A 23461-nucleotide genomic window follows, 5' to 3' on the forward strand; every position below is an offset into this window, starting at 1 on the left:
ATATTGAATAGGATTTCTTTCTCAGTTTTAATTGAATATATAAGAAAGGTACAATTCTTAGTGGCTAACTTAAAAAATTAAGTAGTGTTTCCAATGTTTTGTTCTGGTTACTTACCAAAACTAATTGTTCAAATAACGACTATCGTAACAATCTGGAAATATAATGGAGTATTTAGAACCTGGGTTTGATCCAAAGAAATTGAAAGTACCTGAATTAAGGAAGATTTTAATATCGAATAAAATCCAATTCCCATCCAAATGTAAGAAGAATGAATTAGTTAAATTGTTTCAAAATAACATTTCTTCTAATTTGGAAGAATTAAGAGAAAGAAATTTAAATTCTGAGAAAGATAAAAAACAAACTAAAAGTTCGAACAAAAAACGTCAAAGAAAAGAGATTGAATCAACCGATGATGAAGAAACTGAAGAAAGTGAACAATCTACAGATGAAAAGTCAAACTCAACATCAAAGAAAAGAAAGACTTCTAAAATAGAAGAGAAACCAGAAATGGTAAACGATACTAAACATGAAATTAAAAGTCAAAATACCGAGGAAGTACCTAAAGTCGAACAAAGATCAAATACAAAAGCAATTGTAGAATCAAAGTTATCAGAAACTAAACCGAAAACTAGAAGAAATATACCCCTAGATTTACAAAAATTACAACAAAGTGCAATTGTTAAAGAGAATAAAACTGAAAAAACTTCTGATGAGAAGCTGGATATAACAAAGAAAGAGCAACCTAAAACTAAAACTAACCCTAATGACGAAAAAGAGGAAACAATAAACGAATCCTTGGACAAAGAAGAAGAAAACAAATCTTTAGTTGAAGAACAAAAGAATAAATCTCCAAAGGAATACAAAAAAACCAAGGTGATACTGAAAGCATTAGTACAAATTAGTAGTTTTGCTTCAATTATTTTATTATGTTTTTTCACCCTATGGTATAGAGAAGTTTGCATAAACATTGGGTATTGTGGTAAAGAATTGGCATATCCACCATTTTTGAAAACTTCTATAACCGATAAAGTATTGAACAATGGTTTATTTGAAAAGTATGACATTAAATCTAAATTATCTGATTTAATTATTCCTGATTGTACTCCTTGTCCGGATAATGCCATTTGTTACAGTTCTATGAAATCTGTTTGTAATAAAGGATATGTTCCAGAAAATAGTTTTTACAATTTATATGGTTTATTACCACTGCCAATAAAATGTTCAAAGGATAAAACTGAAGAAAAACTTGTGCAAGATATTTTAAATGGTGTATTGTATGATTTAAGACTTAAAAACTCTAGAGTGAGATGTGGTGATGGTGAAACTGACGAAAGCACTGGCTTAATTGAAAAAAATATGTTTGATTCTTTTGTTTCTCAAAAAGCTTGGCTATCGGAAAAGCAACGCCAAAGAATTTGGCGTAAGGTTATGTTGCAACTAAAGAAATACCCAGAAATTAAGCTTGTCAATTTATATAAAAAGAGATTGGATGCTGACGATTCTGAAGCTGAGGTTGTTAATGATCATGTTTTTAGCATTGCTGAAAAAATGTCTCATAATTTATTAAGATCAACCTCTAAAAATTTTGTTCCTTTCTACTGCGGCAAGAGTGATATTATTATTTCATCTAATTATATTAAACCAACTTTGACTATTTTAGTATTCTTATTTTCTATCGTTGTTCTATGTTTTTTGAACAAATTAATAGTTAATAAATTAAATGATCAAACCAAATGTAGTGTTTACATTGAAAGAATAGTTGAAATTTTGAAAGAAATTAAAGAAAACAACAAGCCACAGTCATTTTTAACAAGCAATCAACTAAAAGAAATAATCTTCAAAGATGAAGTTGAAAATGTTGAAGAACAAAATAGAATTTGGAAAAAAATATCTAATAAATTAGAAAACAGTGATATCCCAGTTACTTCAACTCAGTTAGAACTTCATGGTGAAATTTTAAGATCCTACGAATTTGAATTACCAAGTGATTCTGATAAATTGTAAATGTTATTGCAATCAGACTTGTATTATTAGTAACTATATAATTTCATAAATATATAGTTTTTAAGACTATTATTATTATAGTAGCCAATATAAAAGCGGACTATTTTATAATATAAGTATCCATTTTTTTATTAGAAAATTTAATTTCCTTATTAACTAATTAACCTATCCATGCATATATAAAAATGAAAGAACTAAATAACATACTTAAGCAATTCCGAAACCTTCATAACCTTCAGTAATAGCAAGTAATAAGGAACCACGTAAAGTTTCGTAAGAATCATATGCTGGTAAATCCAATTGGTTAAAACATGTATGCGAGGAAGGTAATCTATCAGAAGGACCATAGTCCTTATGGATTGAAAACTTACATAAACCATTTACACCTGCCAATTCTTTAAAACCATTTAAGGGTACTTTACTTGTTCCTGTGACAAACTGTAGTAATTTTACTCTTTCCTCAGTGTCAAAGGACTTAACTGCTCTCCAAAAGTAATTAATTTGTTTTGAAGTTGACGTGTAGTTAACATACGTGGTATTACTTTGCCAATCGTTGACATCGATATCAGGTAATCCACTTATTAGTAATTCTAGCTCTTGTTCATTGAAAATTGAAATTAATTCTTTAGGAATTAAAGCGTAAAACCCTTTTAAGAAATTATCCATTTGATCGTTCACTGATGTTTTCAATTTATACTGAACAATCTTTTGGACATAGTCTTGCTTGTTAAGATTAGTAACGGCAATATTTCTACCATCATCAATCAAATCAATTATCTTGTGTTCTCCATAATCATCAGTTTCGACTGAAAATGTTTCTTCAATAATATCTGTAATATCATTCTCTAAAATCCAATTCAATGATTTATAATAATCTAAATCCAATGATTCCATGTCTTTCAAAGTGACAGGTTTTCCTAAAATATTCTTATAAACTTCTCTGCTAAAATGGCAATCTAAATAGCATTGGTCTCTAATGGCTTTACCAATAATCATACCAATAAATTTGAAGAATGAATGATGTTCTGGATTGATTCCTGAGGTGCGATTTGGGCGGAAGGTGGTCTTATCAGAAGCTACTGGGATAAATAAAGCATAATCGGGGTTAAACATCTGTCTTGACAAAACTTGATACCATTCTCTTGTTAGGCCACCTGCATCAACACCACTTTCACCTTTGAAAGTGATTTCTAATTTTGATTTTTTGATTTCTTCGTCTGGTTTAAAAAATAGTGCTCTATAAGAATCTAAAAATACTTGATCACGACTTACTGTTATACTTAATTTCGGATGGTCTTGGAAATCAGAACGTAGCTTGGCAACAAAATAATATCTCTTATTATCGAAATCAAGAACTTTGGAATTCTTAATTAACAATGAGAATGGTCCACTCATTAATTTCGGATTAGTACGAATCATTTGATTTAACAACTTTTTATGAAGATCTGTAAATGGGAAAAATATGGATTCAGTAGGAACCTGTTCTAAATCAAGACTTTTTATGCTTTCATATTTCAAAACTCCAGGCTTATTAGAGTCTTGTAATAGGGAATTGTGTTTGTTAACCACCATAAGAGATTCGATCAAAGGTAAAAGGATGGTAGCAGATGTAGATAACCCCTTTTTGTCTTCTAATTCTGTCAGACAACAACTTAATGCGGACCAAAGTTTTCCTAGGTTCATACGGTTGTAAATCGACATTAAATTGTTAATATTAATGCAATTCTTTTCCTTCTTGTGTGTGTGCAAATAATCTAAAGCAGTCAAAATTTTTAATATTTTTGATTGGCAAGAACTTGGTAAAGTAAACTTCTGTAACAATTCCGAATTGATTTCATTACCATTTGCAATTTCGTCTTGACTTGATTGTAAATCTTTTAAATTTTGGATTAATTCGATAACATTGGATTTAGCTAAGTTTACTAAAGCTTCATCAAATATATTTAGTGAATTTTCCAAACCAGACAAATTATGCATGGTTGCTAGAAGTTGCTGAAAAACTCTAGTATTACAACTTTCGATATTAATAATGGAAACAATTTTAATTAACATATCGTCAGTGAACTCTGGCATATTAAATTTCATTTTGGAAAGGGATTTGTTATCTTGCGATTTTAAAAATAAATGTAATGGTTTTGTACATGTCTGTAATATTTTGGTTAATAAGTCCATCAAAACTGTTTCATCGGTTATTAACTTTTTATCTAGTAAAGTGAATAAATATTGCAGTGGGTATTTGGAGGCCCTACTATTTATGTCTTTTTTATTTTTAATTGGCGATTTCCCAACTAATAAGTTTTCATGCTCAGTAATAAAAAAATATTTCAATCTATTATCGGCATCTATTAAATTTTGTAAAATTTCTATTGCTTGGTTAGCAACAACCAGAGGAGTGCTATCAGGAGGTAATTGTCTAATTTGAGATGAATTATTATGATATTTATTTGGACCACTTTGAGTTAGATTTACCATTATTGAATATACTCTTTCTAAAGAATGTTGATCTTGAATACCTTCAGTTAAAATTAAAAGTAAAAAGTTAATAATATCACTTCTATTTTGTTTGCTAGAGCATAACCTGTAGAATAATTCATGATACATTTCTCTTTGGATATATGGCTGCGATATAAAAATCGATTTCATCAATGCAGATATTCCTGCCCGGTCTACAAGAGGTGAAAAATATATTCTTGATGATTTTTTCTTCTCAGAATCAGCATCTTTTTCATTTTCGGTTGTATTCAAATCAACACGTTCATCAATAACTTCAATAGAATCAATACTATCTCTTCCATTTTGCCGCATATTAGTTCTTAAGTTATCATTAATAGTTCGCATAATATTAGACACTCTAGAGTCGACAGTTTCATGTTCCAAGATATCTTCTCGGATTTCCTCAGGTATGGCATTAAGGAAGTCTGAATCAATTTCTCTGGACTCAATATGGTTATGGGCTGCTTCTGCTCTACGTTCGCGAATATGCTGAGAAAATACTTCTGCTCGCATATCTTCGGGCAATGCGTTTAAAAACTCTGGATCTATATCAGTACCAGATATATCAATAGATTCACCATCGATCGTTACATAAATAGGTTCCCTGTTTTCGATAGCTTCGTCACCCTCAGTAATTATTTCATCACCGTCACTGATTCCCTCATCTTCTTCATCTGTTACAGCAGGAGATTCATCTGATTCATTATACTCATCTTCTTCAATTGGTTCACTTGGTATTTCTTCATTAGAAGGGTTACTTGAATTTTCTTCTAATTTTTTTATTGGTAACTTCTCAATATCTTTTAATTTTTCTTGTTTTTCTTTAAATAACTTATAACTTGGAGGATACATCTTTGCAATTATACTTGTAATAGTGTTTTTGGCGTAACCTTTAGTGTTATAGAACATGTCAAAAATATCTTTCCATCTGGCTAAAGTTGGCTTTAGAAGAATACCATCTGGTGCCTTATCATCTAGAGAGTCTCCAGAAAATAACAGACTAGCAAAAGTTGGCCGTTCTGTTCTCGGACGTTGGCCAGATACTATATTTAAAAGTTGTTCAGATACATCATTCTCAACTTCTTCTAAACCTGCAGGGCCTAGCGGATTGATTAGAGAATTTTGATTTCTCCTTCCAATATTCAATAAAGATAAACTTGGTGGTACCAAAGGTGAGTTGCCTAGGGATCTGTGCAAAGATCTTGGATTGCGGTGACTTCGGTGCATATCTTGGACTCTAAAAAAGTGCTCCTCATCCGGTTCAAAAACATGCTCTATTCCTTGGAAAACACCAGGTCTATCTTCTTCATCTGAGGAATTATCCAGTATTTCGACACCATCAGAAGTTAGCCAACGTCTTCTGGAATTATCTCCTCTTGATAAAGAACCTGCAATTGAAGTTACTTCCTCTGCTTCATCATCCGTACTAGGAAAATCTGATAATCCAGATTCCCAATCTGATTGATCAATATCATAATCACTTAAATCTAAATCCATATCAGCATCAGAAACAAAAACATCACTATCGATTGATATGAGTTCTATATCACTACCATTATTATAAAATACACCCGAATCATCGTCCGGCATGGCTGCATCAGAATCAACGTCGTCAGCTATTTCAGAAGAATTGTAACTAGAATCAGAAACTACATCGACTGTCAACCCATCAGCAGAATCTAGGGAATAATCTATTTCATTCTCACTGTCTGAGGAATGAATATCTTCAGAAGTGTTTGAAGTCACCGATCCTGTGTCTTCATCTTCACTAAACACTACATCATAACCACCATCTTCGGCGTTGACGAATGCAATTTCTTCATCATCTCCTATCAACGATTCATCATCTTCGTCATCTTCTTCAATATCCTCAACATCATACATCCCTAAACTAGAATTTTTAAACATATTATGCTGTTCTTCTTTATCAGAGTCCATGTCCTCTTCGTCTTCATCATCTAAGCCTTCGATTTTAAATAATTCTGAAAAACTATTCCTCACTGAATTTAAAGCGTTTAATGGATCGATTGCATTGTTAAACATCTTTTTTGCAAACGGGTAATTAATATCCAATACAGATAAACATTCAGAAATGACGTTTGGAACGTCCATTTCAATCATCAATTTACACATCTGATATTGATCAGCATCTATTTTATTAGCATCCAAAATTAATCTCAAATAAGGAGCTTGCACGAAGATCATTGACGAAATAATTTTTAACCAACCTTCAATTTTATTGAAATTGGCTTCTAATGATTTTGGTGTTGAGCTGGAGTTTCTTAAAGCTTTGATTATTGCTTCTATTGAACACTTTCTCACAAAAGTCATATCATATTCAATTACCTTAGGATCCTGGGCTTTAATGCTAGAATCTTGAACACTTGAAATGAATGCAACCAAGACAGAACGCGCCAATGTACTAATGACTTCTCTTCGTTTCAGTTCATATTTATCTTGTTCCGAATTACTACTTTTATCTAGTAATTGATACAAAAAGAAATTTAGAGCAGTAAATCTCGGCTTTGCAAATTCTGCGTATGTGTTCCTTCTATCAAATGTCAAAAACTCAAATTTACATTGTTTGTAACTACCAACTAACTCAACTAGTGCTTTTAAAAGAAAAATCATGTAGGCACATACAGGATTTTTAGTTGGATCAATTTTTTCTGAGCCGTTTTTTTTATCAGATAGACTTTTTGTAGAAACAGGTTCCGAGATCCAATCTTTCTTAGATGCTGCCATTAACTGTGACAATAAGAAGTGAATAATACCAGTTCTCTTATAATTGCTATCTGTATTATTTTTAACTGCTACATCGGCAGAATCAGCAGATTTTTTTTCCATCAACAAAGTTGTGAGAGACCCATCCTCAGCAAAATCAATGAAAGAAGCAGACGCTGAGAGTGTATTAATGAATTTTGTTGGATCCCTCATTACTGTATAAGGCTTTTCTTCAATTAGGCTATTAAGTTCTCGTTCTTTTAGTTTATGTTCACCAAATGTTCTAGATGTGAAACTTTTATTTATTTCAAATTTAATTAGTTCCGTAACCACTTCCTCAACTTCAAAACACCTCCTTAGCAATAATATAAATGATGACTCTAAGAAATTAATTTTTTCTGACTTTTGATTTACTCCAATAGCTTTTAAGATTTCTGGTAAAATTCCTGAATTGATGATTTCTTTGGAATAAACCTCTTGACTAGCATACAATATTAAAATACGTGCTATTGCCAGTGCCGAATAAAAATTATTGAGTTCTTTCATTCTTATCAAAATATTAAATATAGTTTCTTTAGTCTCGTCGTCAACTGCGTAACATTCTTCAGAAGCTGGTAAATCGTCAACTAATGGAATATTATCTGGTAGTGCAATCATCGCAGGTGTATTGGATTTGGCTAAAATAATTTCATACACGTATAATGCTTTAGAAAACCATAAAGAGTTTACAAATTTGGGATTTATTATAATTTGAAGGTGGTTCAAAAATCTAGTTATTGTTTGAAACGACTGCTTATAAACGGATTTCTCATTCATGAATATACCGTATAAGTGCGTTAGAGGTGACAAAAGTGAGCTATTATTATTATCAGTTTCAATTATTTTATCCAAAACTGAATTCATAAATTGCGTTTTGGAACTTTCCGAATGTGATGAGTATATCAACAATAAGGTTTTTGCAAATGCATTCACTAGTTTAGGATAAATGGGAAGCGTTTCAAATAGTTTTTGTGGCAGTTCCTTTTTTACAAAAGCATTTTTCATATTAAAAAAATCGTTGTATGATTGAATAGACCCATAACATGGTATTATTTTGACAGGTTCATAAATGTTTTCCTTCTTCAAAGTTTTATATTTTGTCCATTCGTCATTGGAAAAGCAGTCTGGTTTCATATCCTTAGGAAGTTCGTCTTTATTCTGTTCGAGATAACCCACTGCAATATCTTCAGCTAACCCACTCTCGATTAAAAGTTGAGCTTTTGCATTACTTGGAGGAACTAATTTCCAATCAAGTTTTAAAGGAGTCGCTAAGTCCTTCGCAGAACTTTCGTAGAAAGTATTTTGCAACATTGAAAGAATCTGTTTAAAAACTGAGTATGGGATTTTACGATCAATACTATCAAATAACAATCCTTCTTCTTTCAAATCATGTATCAACCCTAACGCTAAAATTCTTACTTGCTGAATTACACTATCGGTAATGTTATAATCATTTTCTGGAAGCTGATTTGGGTAATACATCCCAATACTTCTGACATTCTCCAAAGTCTCCGTTTCAATTGACTTATTCATAAATATCAATATATTTAACAAACAACTTAAAGTCAATACCTCAGTTGTATTTTTTAAATAAGGGATGTCTTCAATATCAGCAATGTTTTTAAAATTTATCAAATTATTAAATAACTTTTTGATAAATTCAATGTAGATTTGAAATCCTCCATCTTGTATAAATAATTGTATTGGGATTGTTTGTAAAATTCCATTTCCCATTATACTTGTCTTTGGAAATGAAAACACAAACGAATTGAAATTTAGCACAACCAAGAAATATTGTAAGTGATTTTCAACTGGAACATAACGCAGCATTTCAATAATTTCTTTAACAGAAACTTCAAAAACACGTAGCTCTAACGCTCTATTACTTGTTTCCATAACTGCATTTTTGGAGTGAGTTAATCTTAATAAGCACCTAAAAACAATTGATGAACAGGTCTGTAATTTTGTTAGTAGAAATCTCGTCTGATAGGAATTTTTCATTTTAGCAGATTTAAAATCGTTCTTAGTTTCTTCTTCTGAAGGTTTCGTATCATGGATTTGAATTGGTGGAGCATTACCATAAAATTCTGGCATCGTCTGTCTAATTGCATCAACAGGCATATGGTTACGGATGTATTCATCTTCGATAGCACATTTTTGGAAAAGTAATCTTAAGTTGGTGATTAACTGGAACCCATTTTTCTCAAAATATTCCATTATCTGGGTTACTCTTGATGGGGATAAAGAAGTAACACTAATGTAAACATCAGTAATTACATATAACAATGCAGTGACTCTTGATAACTTGCCCAAAATCTCTTCAACGTTATTAGAGCTGTCATTACCCTCACAATTTAATATGAAGCTCGTAGCCATCGAGCTATTCAAAAATTCAGAAATGGATTGTAATTGAGTATCAAGCATTTTCAATAAAATAGGAAATGCAAAACCTTTTTTCTTTTCTTCTAGCAATTGTAATACATCGGTGAAATTTAACATAGTTTGTGAAGAAACATAATCAAAAGGTGGGTGTTTCATTATAATAATCTCTAATACCTTGCTGAAGTCTAATTGTTCAGATAACGAATTTAGTGTAGCATTTTCCATTGTCATACCGTAAAGAAGGTCAGCAAAACAATCTACTAAAGAAGTTGACTTTTGAACATCCCAGAACGCCAACTCTTCAGATCCATCTGGATCTGAGTTAACTTCCTCTGTGGTAGAATTGAAATAGTAGCCATCACTTAAAGATGATTTATATAAAAATGGCTGGTTAAAATCAATCTTTTTCAATAACTCAGTCACTACGTTTGTAAAACTTTTTACCATAATAGGTTTCAGTTCAGGATAATGTCTTGTTAGTTCATCTAATGATGTACCTAGCTGGCTAGCCTCCTGCTTCCAGGATAATAATTTTGCATAATTGATATTTGTTACTGCTTCAGTTAATAACTGTATCATGTTGGAATTTTTAACCTTATTTAAACCATCTGGATTTAAACACAATGCTGATAATAGCTCTGGTAATAATGCAATTAGTTCAGGATAAGGGCAAATAAATTCTTCAAAGTGATCAAATATGAATGGGATGATACCTGCTTCTACTAGAATATTGTAAATAGTAGGTTCGCTATTAAGCACTATTTGTATTATGTCTAAAGAATGCGTTACCAATGTGTAACCAAATACTGATCTGTTTTTCAATATATCAAGTAATGAAACAAGAATCGGGGAATCGATTAAATTTCTAATTCTATCTCCGGAATCCGATTTTAACATTTTTTGGACGATTTTCAATAAACTCCTTATATATGCCAATTGTCTGAAGGATACTGAATAATAAACTGTTGAGTAAGTAGGGGGCTTACCATAATCTGGATTCTCCAATGCAAAAGTCACTTCATCCCTGATGGAATTAATCAAAATATTCAAACCATCGTTATTAATAAATTCAGAAGTTGATTCTGCATCGTCTATTAATAACTCTAATAAATGATTAGCAGAAGAGGTTGTTCTTCTATAAGTTGAATGTTTAATTGAAACAATATCTATTAAACTTGGGATCAGACCAGCAGCTATTAAAGATGAGTGCAGGGTTTTTACATCTGCAAGATTGGAAATTAAATAGAAAAACCTAACGTTATAGTCTTCATCCACTTCTGCATTTTTCTCACGTAGGGCTTTTGAAATATAATGTAAAATTTGAAATAGAAGGCCATGCGACATATTACCACCAAGGTTTCTCACTATATCGGAACACCAAACATGTTTCAATGATATACATTCCAATGCAAACAATGCATCAGCTCTTAAAGCTTTTGGAACTTTTGTTTCAGATAGAGATATAAAATCTGTCAAACTGTTAAAAGCATATGGATCGATTTCAAATAATTTAGAACTAACTTGAGGTGGGATATAAATTGTATTTACCAATGCCATTGCATTAAATTTTGTTCTAACAATCAAATTTCTTAATTCTAAATTTTCCGGCGAATCATTAGAAAATGATTTTGCTATTGATACCTTTAGGGAAAAATCAAACCAATGCTCCTTAGATAGTAATTCCATACCTTTATTTAATAAGTGTTGTAATGTTGAAGAAGCCAACTCATCCTTTTGAATCACCAATTTTTTAATTGAAGGGTTATTAAATGACGCATTTAATGAAGTAGAATTAGTTGTAGGAGTTAAATCCTTATTGTGGCTATGATTTGGAAAATGATGAGTAGTGCTAGGTGGTGCACTTGAGGGTAAAGAACCTAGCTTTTGATTTGAAGATGTATAATATGTGAATTTTAATTTTGACCATTTAGCAGGAAATTTTTTATCATCGAAATATAAACCAACTAATGAAAAGTGTTTATTATCATCGTCGATTGTTGATGATGGCAATGCTAATGCTAATTCTAATGCTTTCTTTTTTAATAAATGGGTGCTCAAAATATTTTTCGAATCGATTCTTTCCCTTGCGATGACATATCTTTCGCCCATTATTGCTAATACTTTAATAGCCACTAATTTAATTTCAAAGTTTGGGCAATTTAATAAATTATTCATCACGTCCATTGAAGAATAAAAAAACCGGTTTTCTGTATTGTATAGTAATCGCTGCGTAAATTCAATCAAAGAAATGCACACAGATTCATCTTCTTTTTTCATAACAGTTAATTTTGGTGGATTTTTAATATAATCAGCAGATTCATACCCGTATTTTTTAACAATGTTTGATAGCAATTCATCGATCCTATCTAACACTGGAATCCAAACGAAAAGATCATCTCTGGAACGATCCCAATCTTGTATATCATTTAATTTGGACACAAATTCATCCAATGTACAGTTAATTAGGCCATCTATCAATGGTTTGTAAGCCTTAGCGTTCTCTTTCTTTTGTAGCGTCTCAAAGTTCGTTAATTTAACCATATTTACGTTAAGTCTCTAGGACTGAAAAATAATAATAACACGGATATTTTCTTGAAGTTTTTTAGGTAATATTAAAAATTTGAACTCTTCAAAATAGGTCTCAGTCCTTTTTTGTCTATACTTATCCTTGCATATACAATTACAAATTAAAGTTCACAACAAAAGAAGAAATTAGTCTTTTATTTTTTCTAACAATGTAACCTGAATGAAACACAGTATGAGCACCAAAAAGTTTTCTGGTTAATACGATATTTAGTTAAATATTCCAATGCTTGATACCTTTGCCTTAGGTCAGGTCCATTTAAAAGGATTCTTACTATTGCTTTACTTAAAAGTAAATCACTGAGAAAACCTTTTCTATTTGTACACTTTTACTATATTCTTTCATCATCGGGGAAAGATTTTACAGCGGCAATAACAAGTACATTACCCGGAATGGCACAAACCTCAGAAGAACAAACGATTCAACAACTAAACGTTAACTGAATCCATGTTTCATTGGATGTGAATGGGGATGATTTTATGTAATTGATATTGTATTTAAGTTCATGAATGATTATTTTCCATCTATTTAGGATTGTATAAAGCCAAGGAATTTTGTATTGCTGCCAGAGTGTTCCTGTATTTGTATTCATCATTTGCGAGGGTATTGTATGATTTTTGGTCTTCCGACTTCTCTTCTTGCTGTTGGTGGCGCTGTTGGTGGTATAGTTTTTGGGTTAAAAGTATTTGGATGGACGATTGTTGAAGGTGGTGCAAATCTATTTGCTCCCGGTTGGATATTTGGAGAAATTTGAGCTGGGGCATTATTCACACGAGCAGTTGGAGTGACTGTTACTGAAGCATGACTTGCGGGTGAGGTTATTGTTGGTGCGATCGATGAAGGCGTTTTAGATATATTGGTGGTATTTAAACTTGCTGGTGTGGTTACAGGTGTTTCTGGTTGCTCGACAGTGTTAGTATTAGCGCTAGCGTTAGCATTCATATTGGTATTGGCAACTTCTTGTAATTGTTTACCTTTAGGAGCAAATTTTTCGTAAACAGATTCTCTCATGTTAGGCATACCCTTTTCTTTCAGCAGACTAACTGGAATGGCTGCAGATGTAGTCTGATCTAGAGTGTGTCTAATAGATTGTGCTTGGAATTTAGGATCAAATACATTATCTTCAGTAATAGTAGACTGATCTTGAACTGCAGTTGCTGCTTTGGCAGTAACGAATGTTGCAGGTTCATCGACGCCAGGTGAAATTGAAGACTTTTTGGAAACTCCTGGAGCTTTTCGTATTTCATTTGAAATGGCGCTACCGTTTGAAGCCGTGGATTGTTTTTCTCCATTTATAAAATCTTCTTCTTGAAACTCATCACTAAACATAAATGAATCGTCCAATAATTCATCATCTTTACTTAAGCTGTCAGGATCGTTGGAAGCTATATTATTTTGATTTTCATAATTTAAATGTTCAGCATTGGCTTCATGATATGGTTGACCAGTTGCTTTCAAATGTTTATCCGCACTTTCATTTAAATTACTTGTGCTTTCTTCTCTTTTCACAGATTCATTCCCAATTTTTGTTAACTGTCTTCTCTTGTTCTGTTCGTAGTGGTTGCTGTTTCGAGAATTGTTGTTTTCAACCATATTTGAATCTTGTACCATTGTAGTTGATCTAGATATTTCACTTATTTCATCACTTGGTCTGAATAAATTTCCTTCATCGAAATCAGGAGGATCGAATTTAACTTTATCAATCTTAGCTAGAAACGCCTTATCATATAAACAGTTACCAAGAGCATTGCCAAATCCTCTAAGGGACCTTTTTAATGCATCAGTGACGGCTGACTTTTTTGCTCTTTCGAATGCTGGTGCCTTCCTGCGTTCATTTTCCACCGTCCCATAACCGATATCTTCTCTATATGTTCCATTAGCAAGTGTAACTCGTACTATTGCAGTGCAACCTACTGAAAATTTACCTTGACGTTCATCTAGAAAATCAATTACAACTGACTTAACCTCAGTAGACCAACCATTATAACCAAAAATTTGATTTGCAAGATTTATAGCTTTCCACCCTTCAATATAAGCCACCCTAGTAGCACCAAATCCAATACGCTTGGAAATATATTCCGGACCTAGTTTCTTATCTAATTTCGATTGAATATCTTCATTCATCGAAATAAAAGGTTTTTTCTCATCCATATTAATTCAAACTTATACAAATAATTTAAAATATTATCCCCTTGTAGTCCTCTTTCACTCTGATCGTACCTTATTTGATCTTCAATCTCTCTCTGCCTTGAAAGTTCAATCTTTCACTGATCTTCAAATAACTCTGATATTTAAGTTAATCTTCCACTTTGACAGAAAGTTAACTAATTACGATCTCTAAATTTGCACAAGTTATATATCGTTTTGTCTTCATTTATTTATATATAATCAAATTTTCGTTTCATCGGAAGTTCCTTAACGATGAAAAATATTGGAAACATAAAATTTTATAAATCAACACATATATATATAATGTTCATTTAAAACAGTAATGTATCATTCCTTGTATCTGCATATATATTTCTGGTACCCAATTGTTAAATTATAGTAGCCATTGCAACATTGGAGTTTTGATGGATTAATCATGGTTACAGATAATAGTAACATCCCAGGCATGCCGGTGCCGTTGAGCCATAAATATAAATACACTTCTCTATTTAGTGATATATGCAGGAGTAGATTCAACCATTTAGTGACAAGATTTATTCCCATTATTGGTTTATTGTTTACACTAACAATTTCAATTTTGTTTGGATCTGGATATCCTTCATATTTTAGAAGAATAATATCCTCGTTACTGTATAAGTTTCCAATCTTATATCTATTATCATTATTGCTTGTATTCATGAGAAAGAATTACTTACATGTTAATTACGATGTTCCTTCAAATATTATAACCAGTGTATTTCGCAGACTGTTCTCTATTAAAGCAATAGCGTATTTACTTTCAAATATCTTGGTTATAAAGTTATTTGCAGTGTTTTTCCAAGATTTATTAAGCATTTCCCTAAATCATATTCTTTTAACTATTATATTGCCAGCTACATACACAATACAACATGTTTTATTTGATTTGGATAGACTTCCATTCAAATTTGAAATTCAACACCAACCTCCTAGTGAATATATTTACAAAAAATTAAAAGCAATTGTAATCAAGTCATTAATCCTTGCAATTACAATCATGACCGTCATATTATTTGGTTTCGCAACTTTAATTGGAAAATGGACATTAGGCTTTTATGGTTATGTCTCATACTTCGTTTTCACATTTGTAACTCTACTTTACATTGAATTTATTAATTTATCCTTCACAGCGCATATGATTATTGGATGTATTCATAAAGGTAAATTGATATCATCATTGTCCGCAACACCAGTTGAAACATTAATAAGTGGATTAAGCTCTAATAAAAGTTTTACAAAAATGACAGCATTCCAAGAATTATGTTATAGAGCGATTTCCATGGATTCGTCTTTGCGAACCCCAATATATCAAGCACGTTTAAGAAATAATAAAATATGGCCGGCTATTCTAAATGAATGTATTATTTTAACAAAATCTAATAATACAGCTGTTTCCCAATATATGCTTACTTTACAGAACAGCTTAAAACCAGCATCTACATTCAAACAATCAAGCACCAGAGATTTTCTAACCAAATCCTCCAATGATGAAATTTTTGGTAATGATAAATCAATAAGATCTGATGGACAATTTGATAGCAATGGATTCTTATTTAATAACAATTTTGAAGCTAATGCAAAAATATCTAACAACCAAGGACATCCAAATAGAATTGCAGTGCGAACCGGAGATATTTTGATTAACAATAAGCGTGATCATCAGACTAATTTGAATAGTAACAAACTGTTCAATAACACGCACTTATTTGATGAACCGATTATTACCCATAAAACTAAATTTATGTTGGCAGTTCAGAAAATTTGGTCAATATACAGTGTTCAAATTAAAAAATTCTTTACCAAGTCTCAAGAGAATAGCGAATCTCAAACGTTATCAATACTTGAAACTTTGAATATCTCAAAAATAAGAATAGCTGAAAGATTAGTACCAATGCCAGTAACTCAAGGATATTGTATTATTGCTCTTATGGGTTTATTCATTCACGCTTTGGATGAAGATCCAAAAGGTAGCATTGTATCATCAGTTGGTGATGTTTTAAAATTATTAGAAAGATCTGTCGGTTCTTTAGGGAGGTATGCTGATTGGAAACCTGACTATACTAGTAACCTCAAAAATGATACGAAGAAAATCAAAACGCTAGATAATGTATCTAAACTATATGAGCTATCTATTAATGTCTTTTTAGAGGTTGTATTAAAGTACAACGTTTTACTAAATGATGTTTACCTTGATAAAGATGTCATTATATTAAGTAAATGGGTATTGGAAATGTGTAATGACGAAATATAGAATATCCAGAATATGTATATTTAATCTTTCAAAAATAAAGTAAATTTAAATTTATAACAATATTTAAATGAATATAATACTACACCAACAAAAAAATATTTATTATTTTTGCCATTATAATTATGAGAAAATGCAATTTCAACTAATGCTGATTTTGGTTATTATCTGATCTTTGATTTTCAACCACATTGTCCAAAAGCACAGGTTTTAAAATATGGTCATCAAATGTCTGGAACCATTGGGAGTCTGACCTAAATATGTTTCCTATCGATTCCTTAATAGAAGGTCTTGGCGTACCCACGGTACTATGTAAATCTGGTTGTAAATTTTCATTATTGGCATTTGCAGTAAATTCATTTTCATCATTATTTGAGTTACTGTCATTATCGTCCATATAAAAATTTGCTTGTGGACCGAGGTCTGTTGGTGGAGTTGGTCTCGGAGCTTCGATATCGAATTCATCATCACTATCATCATGTTCTGTAACACACCCAGTCTTGATATTCATCACTTCTAGCATACTAGCAGTTGTGCCACCGAAGATGATGACGGTTAGGACAACAACAACCAAAACAGTAGCCAGTAATGGATATTTGAAATCGCCTTGGATACCCATAGCCAACGCTACACCGACAGCACCACGTAAACCGGCCCAGAACATCATAACTTGATAATTGTAAGGAATTTCTTGAGCAGCAGAAGCGTCATTTTGAGGGTATGCATTCGGATATAACATGGATCTATACGAGGCCCTCGTTCTAACACTGTATATCCAATTCACAAATCTTGAAAGTGGGAAAATTGCAGCGTATCTTGCGACACAGATCGAGATAGCGGTCACTATGATTAGAAGTGGTTTATAGACCAATTCGACCTCTGTGAACAGTTCCAAGCCTAAGTAGACGAAAATAAAATTTTCCGACAGTCTTGCTAAGAGTTGGAAGATGTATTTAATTGTGATTTGTGTTCTTCTAGACATATTGTAGTAAGCGTAGTGCTTCAACGTGATACCACAGAATAACAAAGAGACAATGCCGGACATGTGACAACCGTTTGAGAAGAAATACGATTCGTAACAGATCAGTAAGATAATGGAACTTTCGATCTGTGGAAACCTTCTTAGATGAGTATGTTTCAAGATCAAAGCCACTAATATACCTATTAGACATCCAATAAGCAATGAGATGCTAAAGGTGTACATAAACATTCCTATACCTTCGAATAGAGACGAAAGTTTTGCAGGCTTACCGTGAAACTTCTGACAGGTTTCGAACATGACGATAGAAATGGCATCATTCAGCAGCGATTCGCCAAAAATGATTGTGTACAGTTTTGGGTCTACCTTATACGCATTGAATATTGACAGGATAGTGACCGGGTCGGTGGCAGACAGAGTTGCACCCACTGACAAAGCATCGACCAAAGAGATCTTAACACCGTCAAGACCGATGGCAGTCCAAACGTACAGGATCAGTCCCAAGACGCACGCAGAAATGAAAGTCCCAGGTATCGCGAAGATCAGGATAGAAAACATGTTGCTAAAGAAATCTGCTTGGTTCAGTTCGTACCCTGAGTTCAGGATAATTGGGGGCAGCAACACGTTGAAGAAATAGGATGAGTCGAAAGTGACGATATCTTGGATGTAGTGTCCCGGTGAGAGTCTGATAATTAGACCGACAACCATTCCGTAGAAGATGGACAAGACAGTCTCATGGACAGCTCTGATACGTCTCTGGGTCAAGTAGTAACTAGACCACAGGGCACTAATAAGCAGGAACAGTAGGATGAAAAGGGCCCAAGAGGAGAACATTTCCTCATTTAGCGGGTCCAGTAATGATGAATCAGGGTCACTGAGGATCGGATCTGTTCCAGAGCCATGTGAAGGATCGAGTTCTCCACCAATACCTCCGGTATCTGGGGGCAGTAGTTCATCCTCATCGGGGTCATCCCGTTTAGCTGCCAGCGAGAAGACAGTCTGTAACAAGAGCGACAGCAGCATGCGGGAGGTCATATTTGTTTTTTTATGAAGTTATAGCAGTTATAGATTATACTTTACATGTAGGCAAGATGTCATTAACTCCCATTTTTAATCCCTGAAGCTATTTTGAAATATTTCAATATCGATCCTTTATATACTTCTCATTAAAATTTCACTTTTGACATTTTCGGGCGCCAAAATGAATCGGGACCGAAAATTTATTTCTAAACACGTCGATGTATGTCCTTGATGAGATTTATTAGTTGTAGATATAAGAATTCTGGGTGTGTGTGTGGATGTGTGTGTGTGTGTGTGTGTGTAGAGAAGCAACGATCCTGATTCATTATGCCCCGTCCTATCGTTATTTCTGGTCCAAGTGGTACTGGTAAGTCCACTCTTTTGAAGAAATTATTTGCTGAGTTCCCAGACAAATTTGGCTTCTCTGTGTCTTCGACCACCAGACAACCTCGTGCCGGTGAAATCGATGGCAAAGATTACAATTTCAGTTCTGTCGAACAATTCCAAGGGATGATTGCGGACAAGAAGTTCATCGAATGGGCGCAATTCAGTGGAAACTACTACGGCACAGCCATTGAGTCTGTTGAAAAAGTGATCGCCAGTGGTAAGACATGTATTCTCGACATCGATATGCAGGGTGTCAAAGCTGTCAAGGCCAGCGAATTGAATGCGCGCTTCTTGTTTGTTGCTCCGCCATCTGTCGAGTCGTTGAGAGATAGACTGGTCGGCAGAGGCACCGAAACCGACGAATCGTTAACCAAACGTCTTGCGGCAGCCACTGCCGAGTTAGAATACGCTGAAAGCGGCGCCCATGACAAAATAGTTGTCAACGACGACCTTGACCGTGCCTACACGGAGATGAAAGAATTCATCTTCTCAGAGGCCTGATCGGCCGGGCCATGCCATACCATGCCATATGTAGTGTATGTAACCTCTTTTATATCCGTTCAATAGATACATTTCACCAACAACGTGTGTGCACCGTTACCCGCACTTCGCATTTCCACCGTCGCGCTCTCCGCGTGAGCGTTTACTCTTTTTTGGATTGTCACCCACCGATGACAACTCGACCCCGTTATCTGGCCCCCATCAAACCGAACCGAGGAGGTATATAAAGAGCAGCAACAACACCGACAAAAGAGGCTGTCCATGCAGCACGGCGAGTCCCACCCAAAGAACCCGGAAAGAACCTGGAAACACCGGTGCTTTATATACGATTGAGAGAATACAAAAAATGTCCTTGCCTTCCAGCTTCGATTTCACCTCCCCCGCCACAAAAGACGTCAAAGAAATGACGTTTGGAGAGAAAATCCTTTTCAAGAGCAAACAGCAGCCGTGGGTTCCCATTGGCTGCTTGCTGACGACGGGCGCTGTCGTTATGGCGGCGCTGCAGATGCGTCGCGGCAACAGACGTCTGGCCCAGCTGAGTTTCCGCTGGAGGGTCGCGTTCCAGGCTGCAACGCTGGTGACGTTGATTGCCGGGTCGGCTTATTACGGTGAGTTAGGGGAGCTCGGCGGTGGCGGCAACGCTGCCGTTGCCGCCGAGGAGCGGTTGAGAGCGAAGGCCAAGATGCGGGAGCAACTGTGGGTCCAGGAGCTGGAACGCCGTGAGCAGGAGACGGAGCAGAGGCGTGCGAAGGCGGCATTCTTCAGGCAGCAGGCGCTGGCCCACGAGCAGCAGACACAGCAGCTGGAGCAGGAGATCGCGGCGCTGGAGTCCCGCTCGGCGTCCTCCGGCGCCAAATGAGCGGCGGCTGACGAGATTAGCCGCCGACCGTTTTCGGTAGAGTCCACCTGCTAGCGTGTGTTTTTGTGGCGCATGCTCGTTCTGCTGTGTGTTACCCGCGCTTGCCCCCCGTTCGCGCAGCCGCCGAAAACGAAAGCCCGCCGAATATATACTCCCAGCTATATATATATATATATATATAATAACGTACATCTAGTTGTTTATAGTATTTATAATACACACTGTTTCTTATGCGTGGGGAGGGATAGAGCAACTCGCAAAAACAGAGAAATGGAGTTTCTGGCGCTCTCTGCTGTTAAATTTGTCGTTTGGTCGTCCGACCATAATTTGGTGGCTTCTGCTTTCAGCATCAATGCTCATCCAAAGACCACGGTCGCTAGGTTATTGCAATATGTTCACAAGCAAATGGAGTGCGAAGGGTCTCCGAGTGATTACATGTTGCTGCACGAGGGCAAGGAGCTGAGTTTAGACGTCCTTTTGCAGTCTGTGGCAATCGGAACGGTGTCCAGTTTTGTTAGGGTGGCTTTTGAACAAAGGGACGGGCCTGAAGCTGTGCAGCATGCAGCGTCGACTGTCACTGTTGACTTCACGAGCGTGTCTGTTAACGTCATCTACAACTCGTTCTCAATGGACAAAATACATGAGTTTGTGATAGATGACACTATTTTATCGAAAACCTCGCTGCGGGACTTACAACAACGTGTAGTGGCGAATATAGGCGAGTTGGAAGATACCTTGAATCAACGTCAGTCGTTCTGCAGCAAGACCCATTCTCATACGCTTGCTGATTGTTTGGCGTTGAAGTGGAAAGGCAAACAGTCATATTTTCTCTTGAATGATAATCGTCAATTAACGGATTCGATGTCCTTGCAAGAAGCCCTGGGAATAGATTTCACACCAGAAGATCATGCTAAGTTCACGGTATTCATTAAATTGAAGCATAAGTACTCGCCACCGGCATTGAAGTCGACAGCTGGGAAAACGCACTTGCATACTCTCAACTTCATTTCAACAACTCATTTGTTCACTGACAAGATGTTCATCACAAATACAACGACAGTCAATGACGTGAGGGAATTCATTAGTTGCAATTATTTGGAGCACTTAAAGACTTGTCGGTCAGAGGTTAAATTGATATATAAAGGGAGATTACTAAATAGTAACGACCAAAACAACGAACCGACGAAGATCTTGGACGCTCTGGAGCTCCAGAATAACGAATATAGTGCAAAAGTTCATGTACAAATATCATCCAGTAAATTAGATTTGGGAGCAGAATTTTGGGAAGATATGTTCATAGATCCAACAGACCTTTCGTTCAATAACTCAGCAACGGAAGAAACGAGTAATACTCTCTCTGATGCAACTGATCCCGAATTGCAAATAAATAATGATAATCTGGTTGATACAAGCGTCTTGAAACCAACCATAAAAACACAACCTGCCGAAGATATAATCCCGTCAGCAACAGAACCACTCGTAATAGATGAATCTGCCATTACAAAATCTGTAGATGAATACATCACGGAATCAAGAGGTAAACTTCAATCAACTGGGATACTTTATGAGAAATGCGTCGTTGATGGTCAAGAGGTATTCATTAAGCATAGTAAATTCGAGACTACAACAAATAAATTAGTATTTGATGGCGAGGAATTGCTCATCAACGAGGGAGATTTTTTTATTCATGATGGTTACATTAGTTTATCGCCAAGACTAATAGCATTGTTGGAAAATAAATATAATATGGAAATCCGCAACGAATCAGTAGACTTAAAAAAACACGATAATGAGAACATACATTTGAATGGACCAATTATAACAGATACAACTACTTTTGATGATGAAGAGGATGAAGATAACTTGTTTAAAACATATACGCCATCAATAAGCACCGTTCTGGAGACCTTAGTAGTAGTATTGAAAACTCTTTATTTCATCGGTATGAACGGTATTGCACCTCTAGTTTTCATTTATGAATTCTACTTGTTCTTATCTTTACAAGTTGTCTTTCCTATTGCATTATTTATTTTATTCAGGATCATTTGGTCTACTCAGGAAATATGGGATTTATGGATTCCTTACTTAAGAAGACACAGAGTAGTAACACATAAACAACAGCAAGAAATTCAACAATTTGTAAGAGATCATGAACTAGAAACAGAGTTCTATTTATCTTGTGCATCTAATGAGCAGATTTTAGAAGATTTACTTGTACCTGAGTTGGAACTTCAGAGATTTGCAATGTACGCCAGTTTAAACATTGTATTAAATGATACAACAGTAGATGATAATTCGAAAACTTTAAGAGAATCGATAACTAAAATGGCAACCGATAAGCATACTTCAAATGCATTATTAGAAAGTTTGTTTTTAAGTTGTATATCAAATTTTGATCCTAGTGTAACCGATATTGATGCTTTGGAATTACAATATTCTGTTAAGGAAATAATTGCGTATATTGGTAACTACAAAAATAGCAAATTATTAAATGATAGACTGAATATAGATGGCACATCGAATGTTAGAGAAAATGCTCCAAGGCGTGTTCCCATAACTATATTTGTTTTCCGCATATTGATAAATATATATAGCGCGTTGATGAATACTGATGAGTATATGAACTGGCTGGAAGCATTTGTTCCTTATCCTGGGCATGATAATATTCTAGTTCAAGTTGTTAAAAACATTTTATTATTTTTCCTAGTGCTTATTCCACCGATTAAAAGTGTGACCGATAGAGCAATTGAAAAGCACAGAGAAAATGAGGAGTTTATCCCAAATGAGAATATATATGTTTCATCACTTGATACAGTTGAAGTGGATTCCAATACTGTTGCTACTATTAACACAAATGAGGATCAATCTTCCCCTCTAAATGATAATTCTGATCAAGAAGAAGAGCAAAGTATTGATGTTATTGAGGGTATTAATACTTGGACTGAAGGCATTTCCTCTGGAACACAACTAAACGAGTCAAGCACAGTATTTGTAGATAATAATAACGTGGACAATGACAATTTATAGAGGAATCAAGAAATAGACTAGTTTAA

The 23461-nt window shown here is 34.5% G+C and overlaps 8 protein-coding genes across 8 annotated transcripts; 5 read left to right on the forward strand and 3 right to left on the reverse strand.

Annotated features, from left to right (window-relative positions):
- Positions 1-163: 163 nt before the first annotated feature.
- HEH2 (Heh2p) lies at positions 164-2005 on the forward strand (the record flags this gene model as incomplete). The annotated part of the gene is made up of 1 exon (XM_003687547.1): positions 164-2005. One exon carries the CDS (start codon positions 164-166, stop codon positions 2003-2005), a length of 1842 nt encoding a protein of 613 aa, XP_003687595.1.
- A 207-nt stretch (positions 2006-2212) lies between these two features.
- Positions 2213-12184, reverse strand: TOM1 (E3 ubiquitin-protein ligase TOM1; the record flags this gene model as incomplete). Its single annotated transcript, XM_003687548.1, has 1 exon — positions 2213-12184. One exon carries the CDS (start codon positions 12182-12184, stop codon positions 2213-2215), a length of 9972 nt encoding a protein of 3323 aa, XP_003687596.1.
- A 634-nt stretch (positions 12185-12818) lies between these two features.
- RAD52 (recombinase RAD52) lies at positions 12819-14378 on the reverse strand (the record flags this gene model as incomplete). Its single annotated transcript, XM_003687549.1, has 1 exon — positions 12819-14378. One exon carries the CDS (start codon positions 14376-14378, stop codon positions 12819-12821), a length of 1560 nt encoding a protein of 519 aa, XP_003687597.1.
- A 463-nt stretch (positions 14379-14841) lies between these two features.
- NDC1 (Ndc1p) lies at positions 14842-16665 on the forward strand (the record flags this gene model as incomplete). Its single annotated transcript, XM_003687550.1, has 1 exon — positions 14842-16665. The coding sequence occupies one exon, from the start codon at positions 14842-14844 to the stop codon at positions 16663-16665; it is 1824 nt and encodes a 607-aa protein (XP_003687598.1).
- A 142-nt stretch (positions 16666-16807) lies between these two features.
- NHX1 (bifunctional K:H/Na:H antiporter NHX1) lies at positions 16808-18676 on the reverse strand (the record flags this gene model as incomplete). The annotated part of the gene is made up of 1 exon (XM_003687551.1): positions 16808-18676. One exon carries the CDS (start codon positions 18674-18676, stop codon positions 16808-16810), a length of 1869 nt encoding a protein of 622 aa, XP_003687599.1.
- Positions 18677-18988: 312 nt separating this feature from the next.
- GUK1 (guanylate kinase) lies at positions 18989-19549 on the forward strand (the record flags this gene model as incomplete). The annotated part of the gene is made up of 1 exon (XM_003687552.1): positions 18989-19549. One exon carries the CDS (start codon positions 18989-18991, stop codon positions 19547-19549), a length of 561 nt encoding a protein of 186 aa, XP_003687600.1.
- Positions 19550-19895: 346 nt separating this feature from the next.
- Positions 19896-20408, forward strand: RCF1 (respiratory supercomplex assembly factor RCF1; the record flags this gene model as incomplete). The annotated part of the gene is made up of 1 exon (XM_003687553.1): positions 19896-20408. One exon carries the CDS (start codon positions 19896-19898, stop codon positions 20406-20408), a length of 513 nt encoding a protein of 170 aa, XP_003687601.1.
- A 270-nt stretch (positions 20409-20678) lies between these two features.
- On the forward strand, positions 20679-23435 carry TPHA0K00340 (uncharacterized protein; the record flags this gene model as incomplete). Its single annotated transcript, XM_003687554.1, has 1 exon — positions 20679-23435. One exon carries the CDS (start codon positions 20679-20681, stop codon positions 23433-23435), a length of 2757 nt encoding a protein of 918 aa, XP_003687602.1.
- Positions 23436-23461: the final 26 nt, after the last annotated feature.

The sequence above is a fragment of the Tetrapisispora phaffii genome, chromosome 11, assembly GCF_000236905.1.
Source record: "Tetrapisispora phaffii CBS 4417 chromosome 11, complete genome".
Classification (NCBI taxonomy): Eukaryota; Fungi; Ascomycota; class Saccharomycetes; order Saccharomycetales; family Saccharomycetaceae; genus Tetrapisispora; species Tetrapisispora phaffii.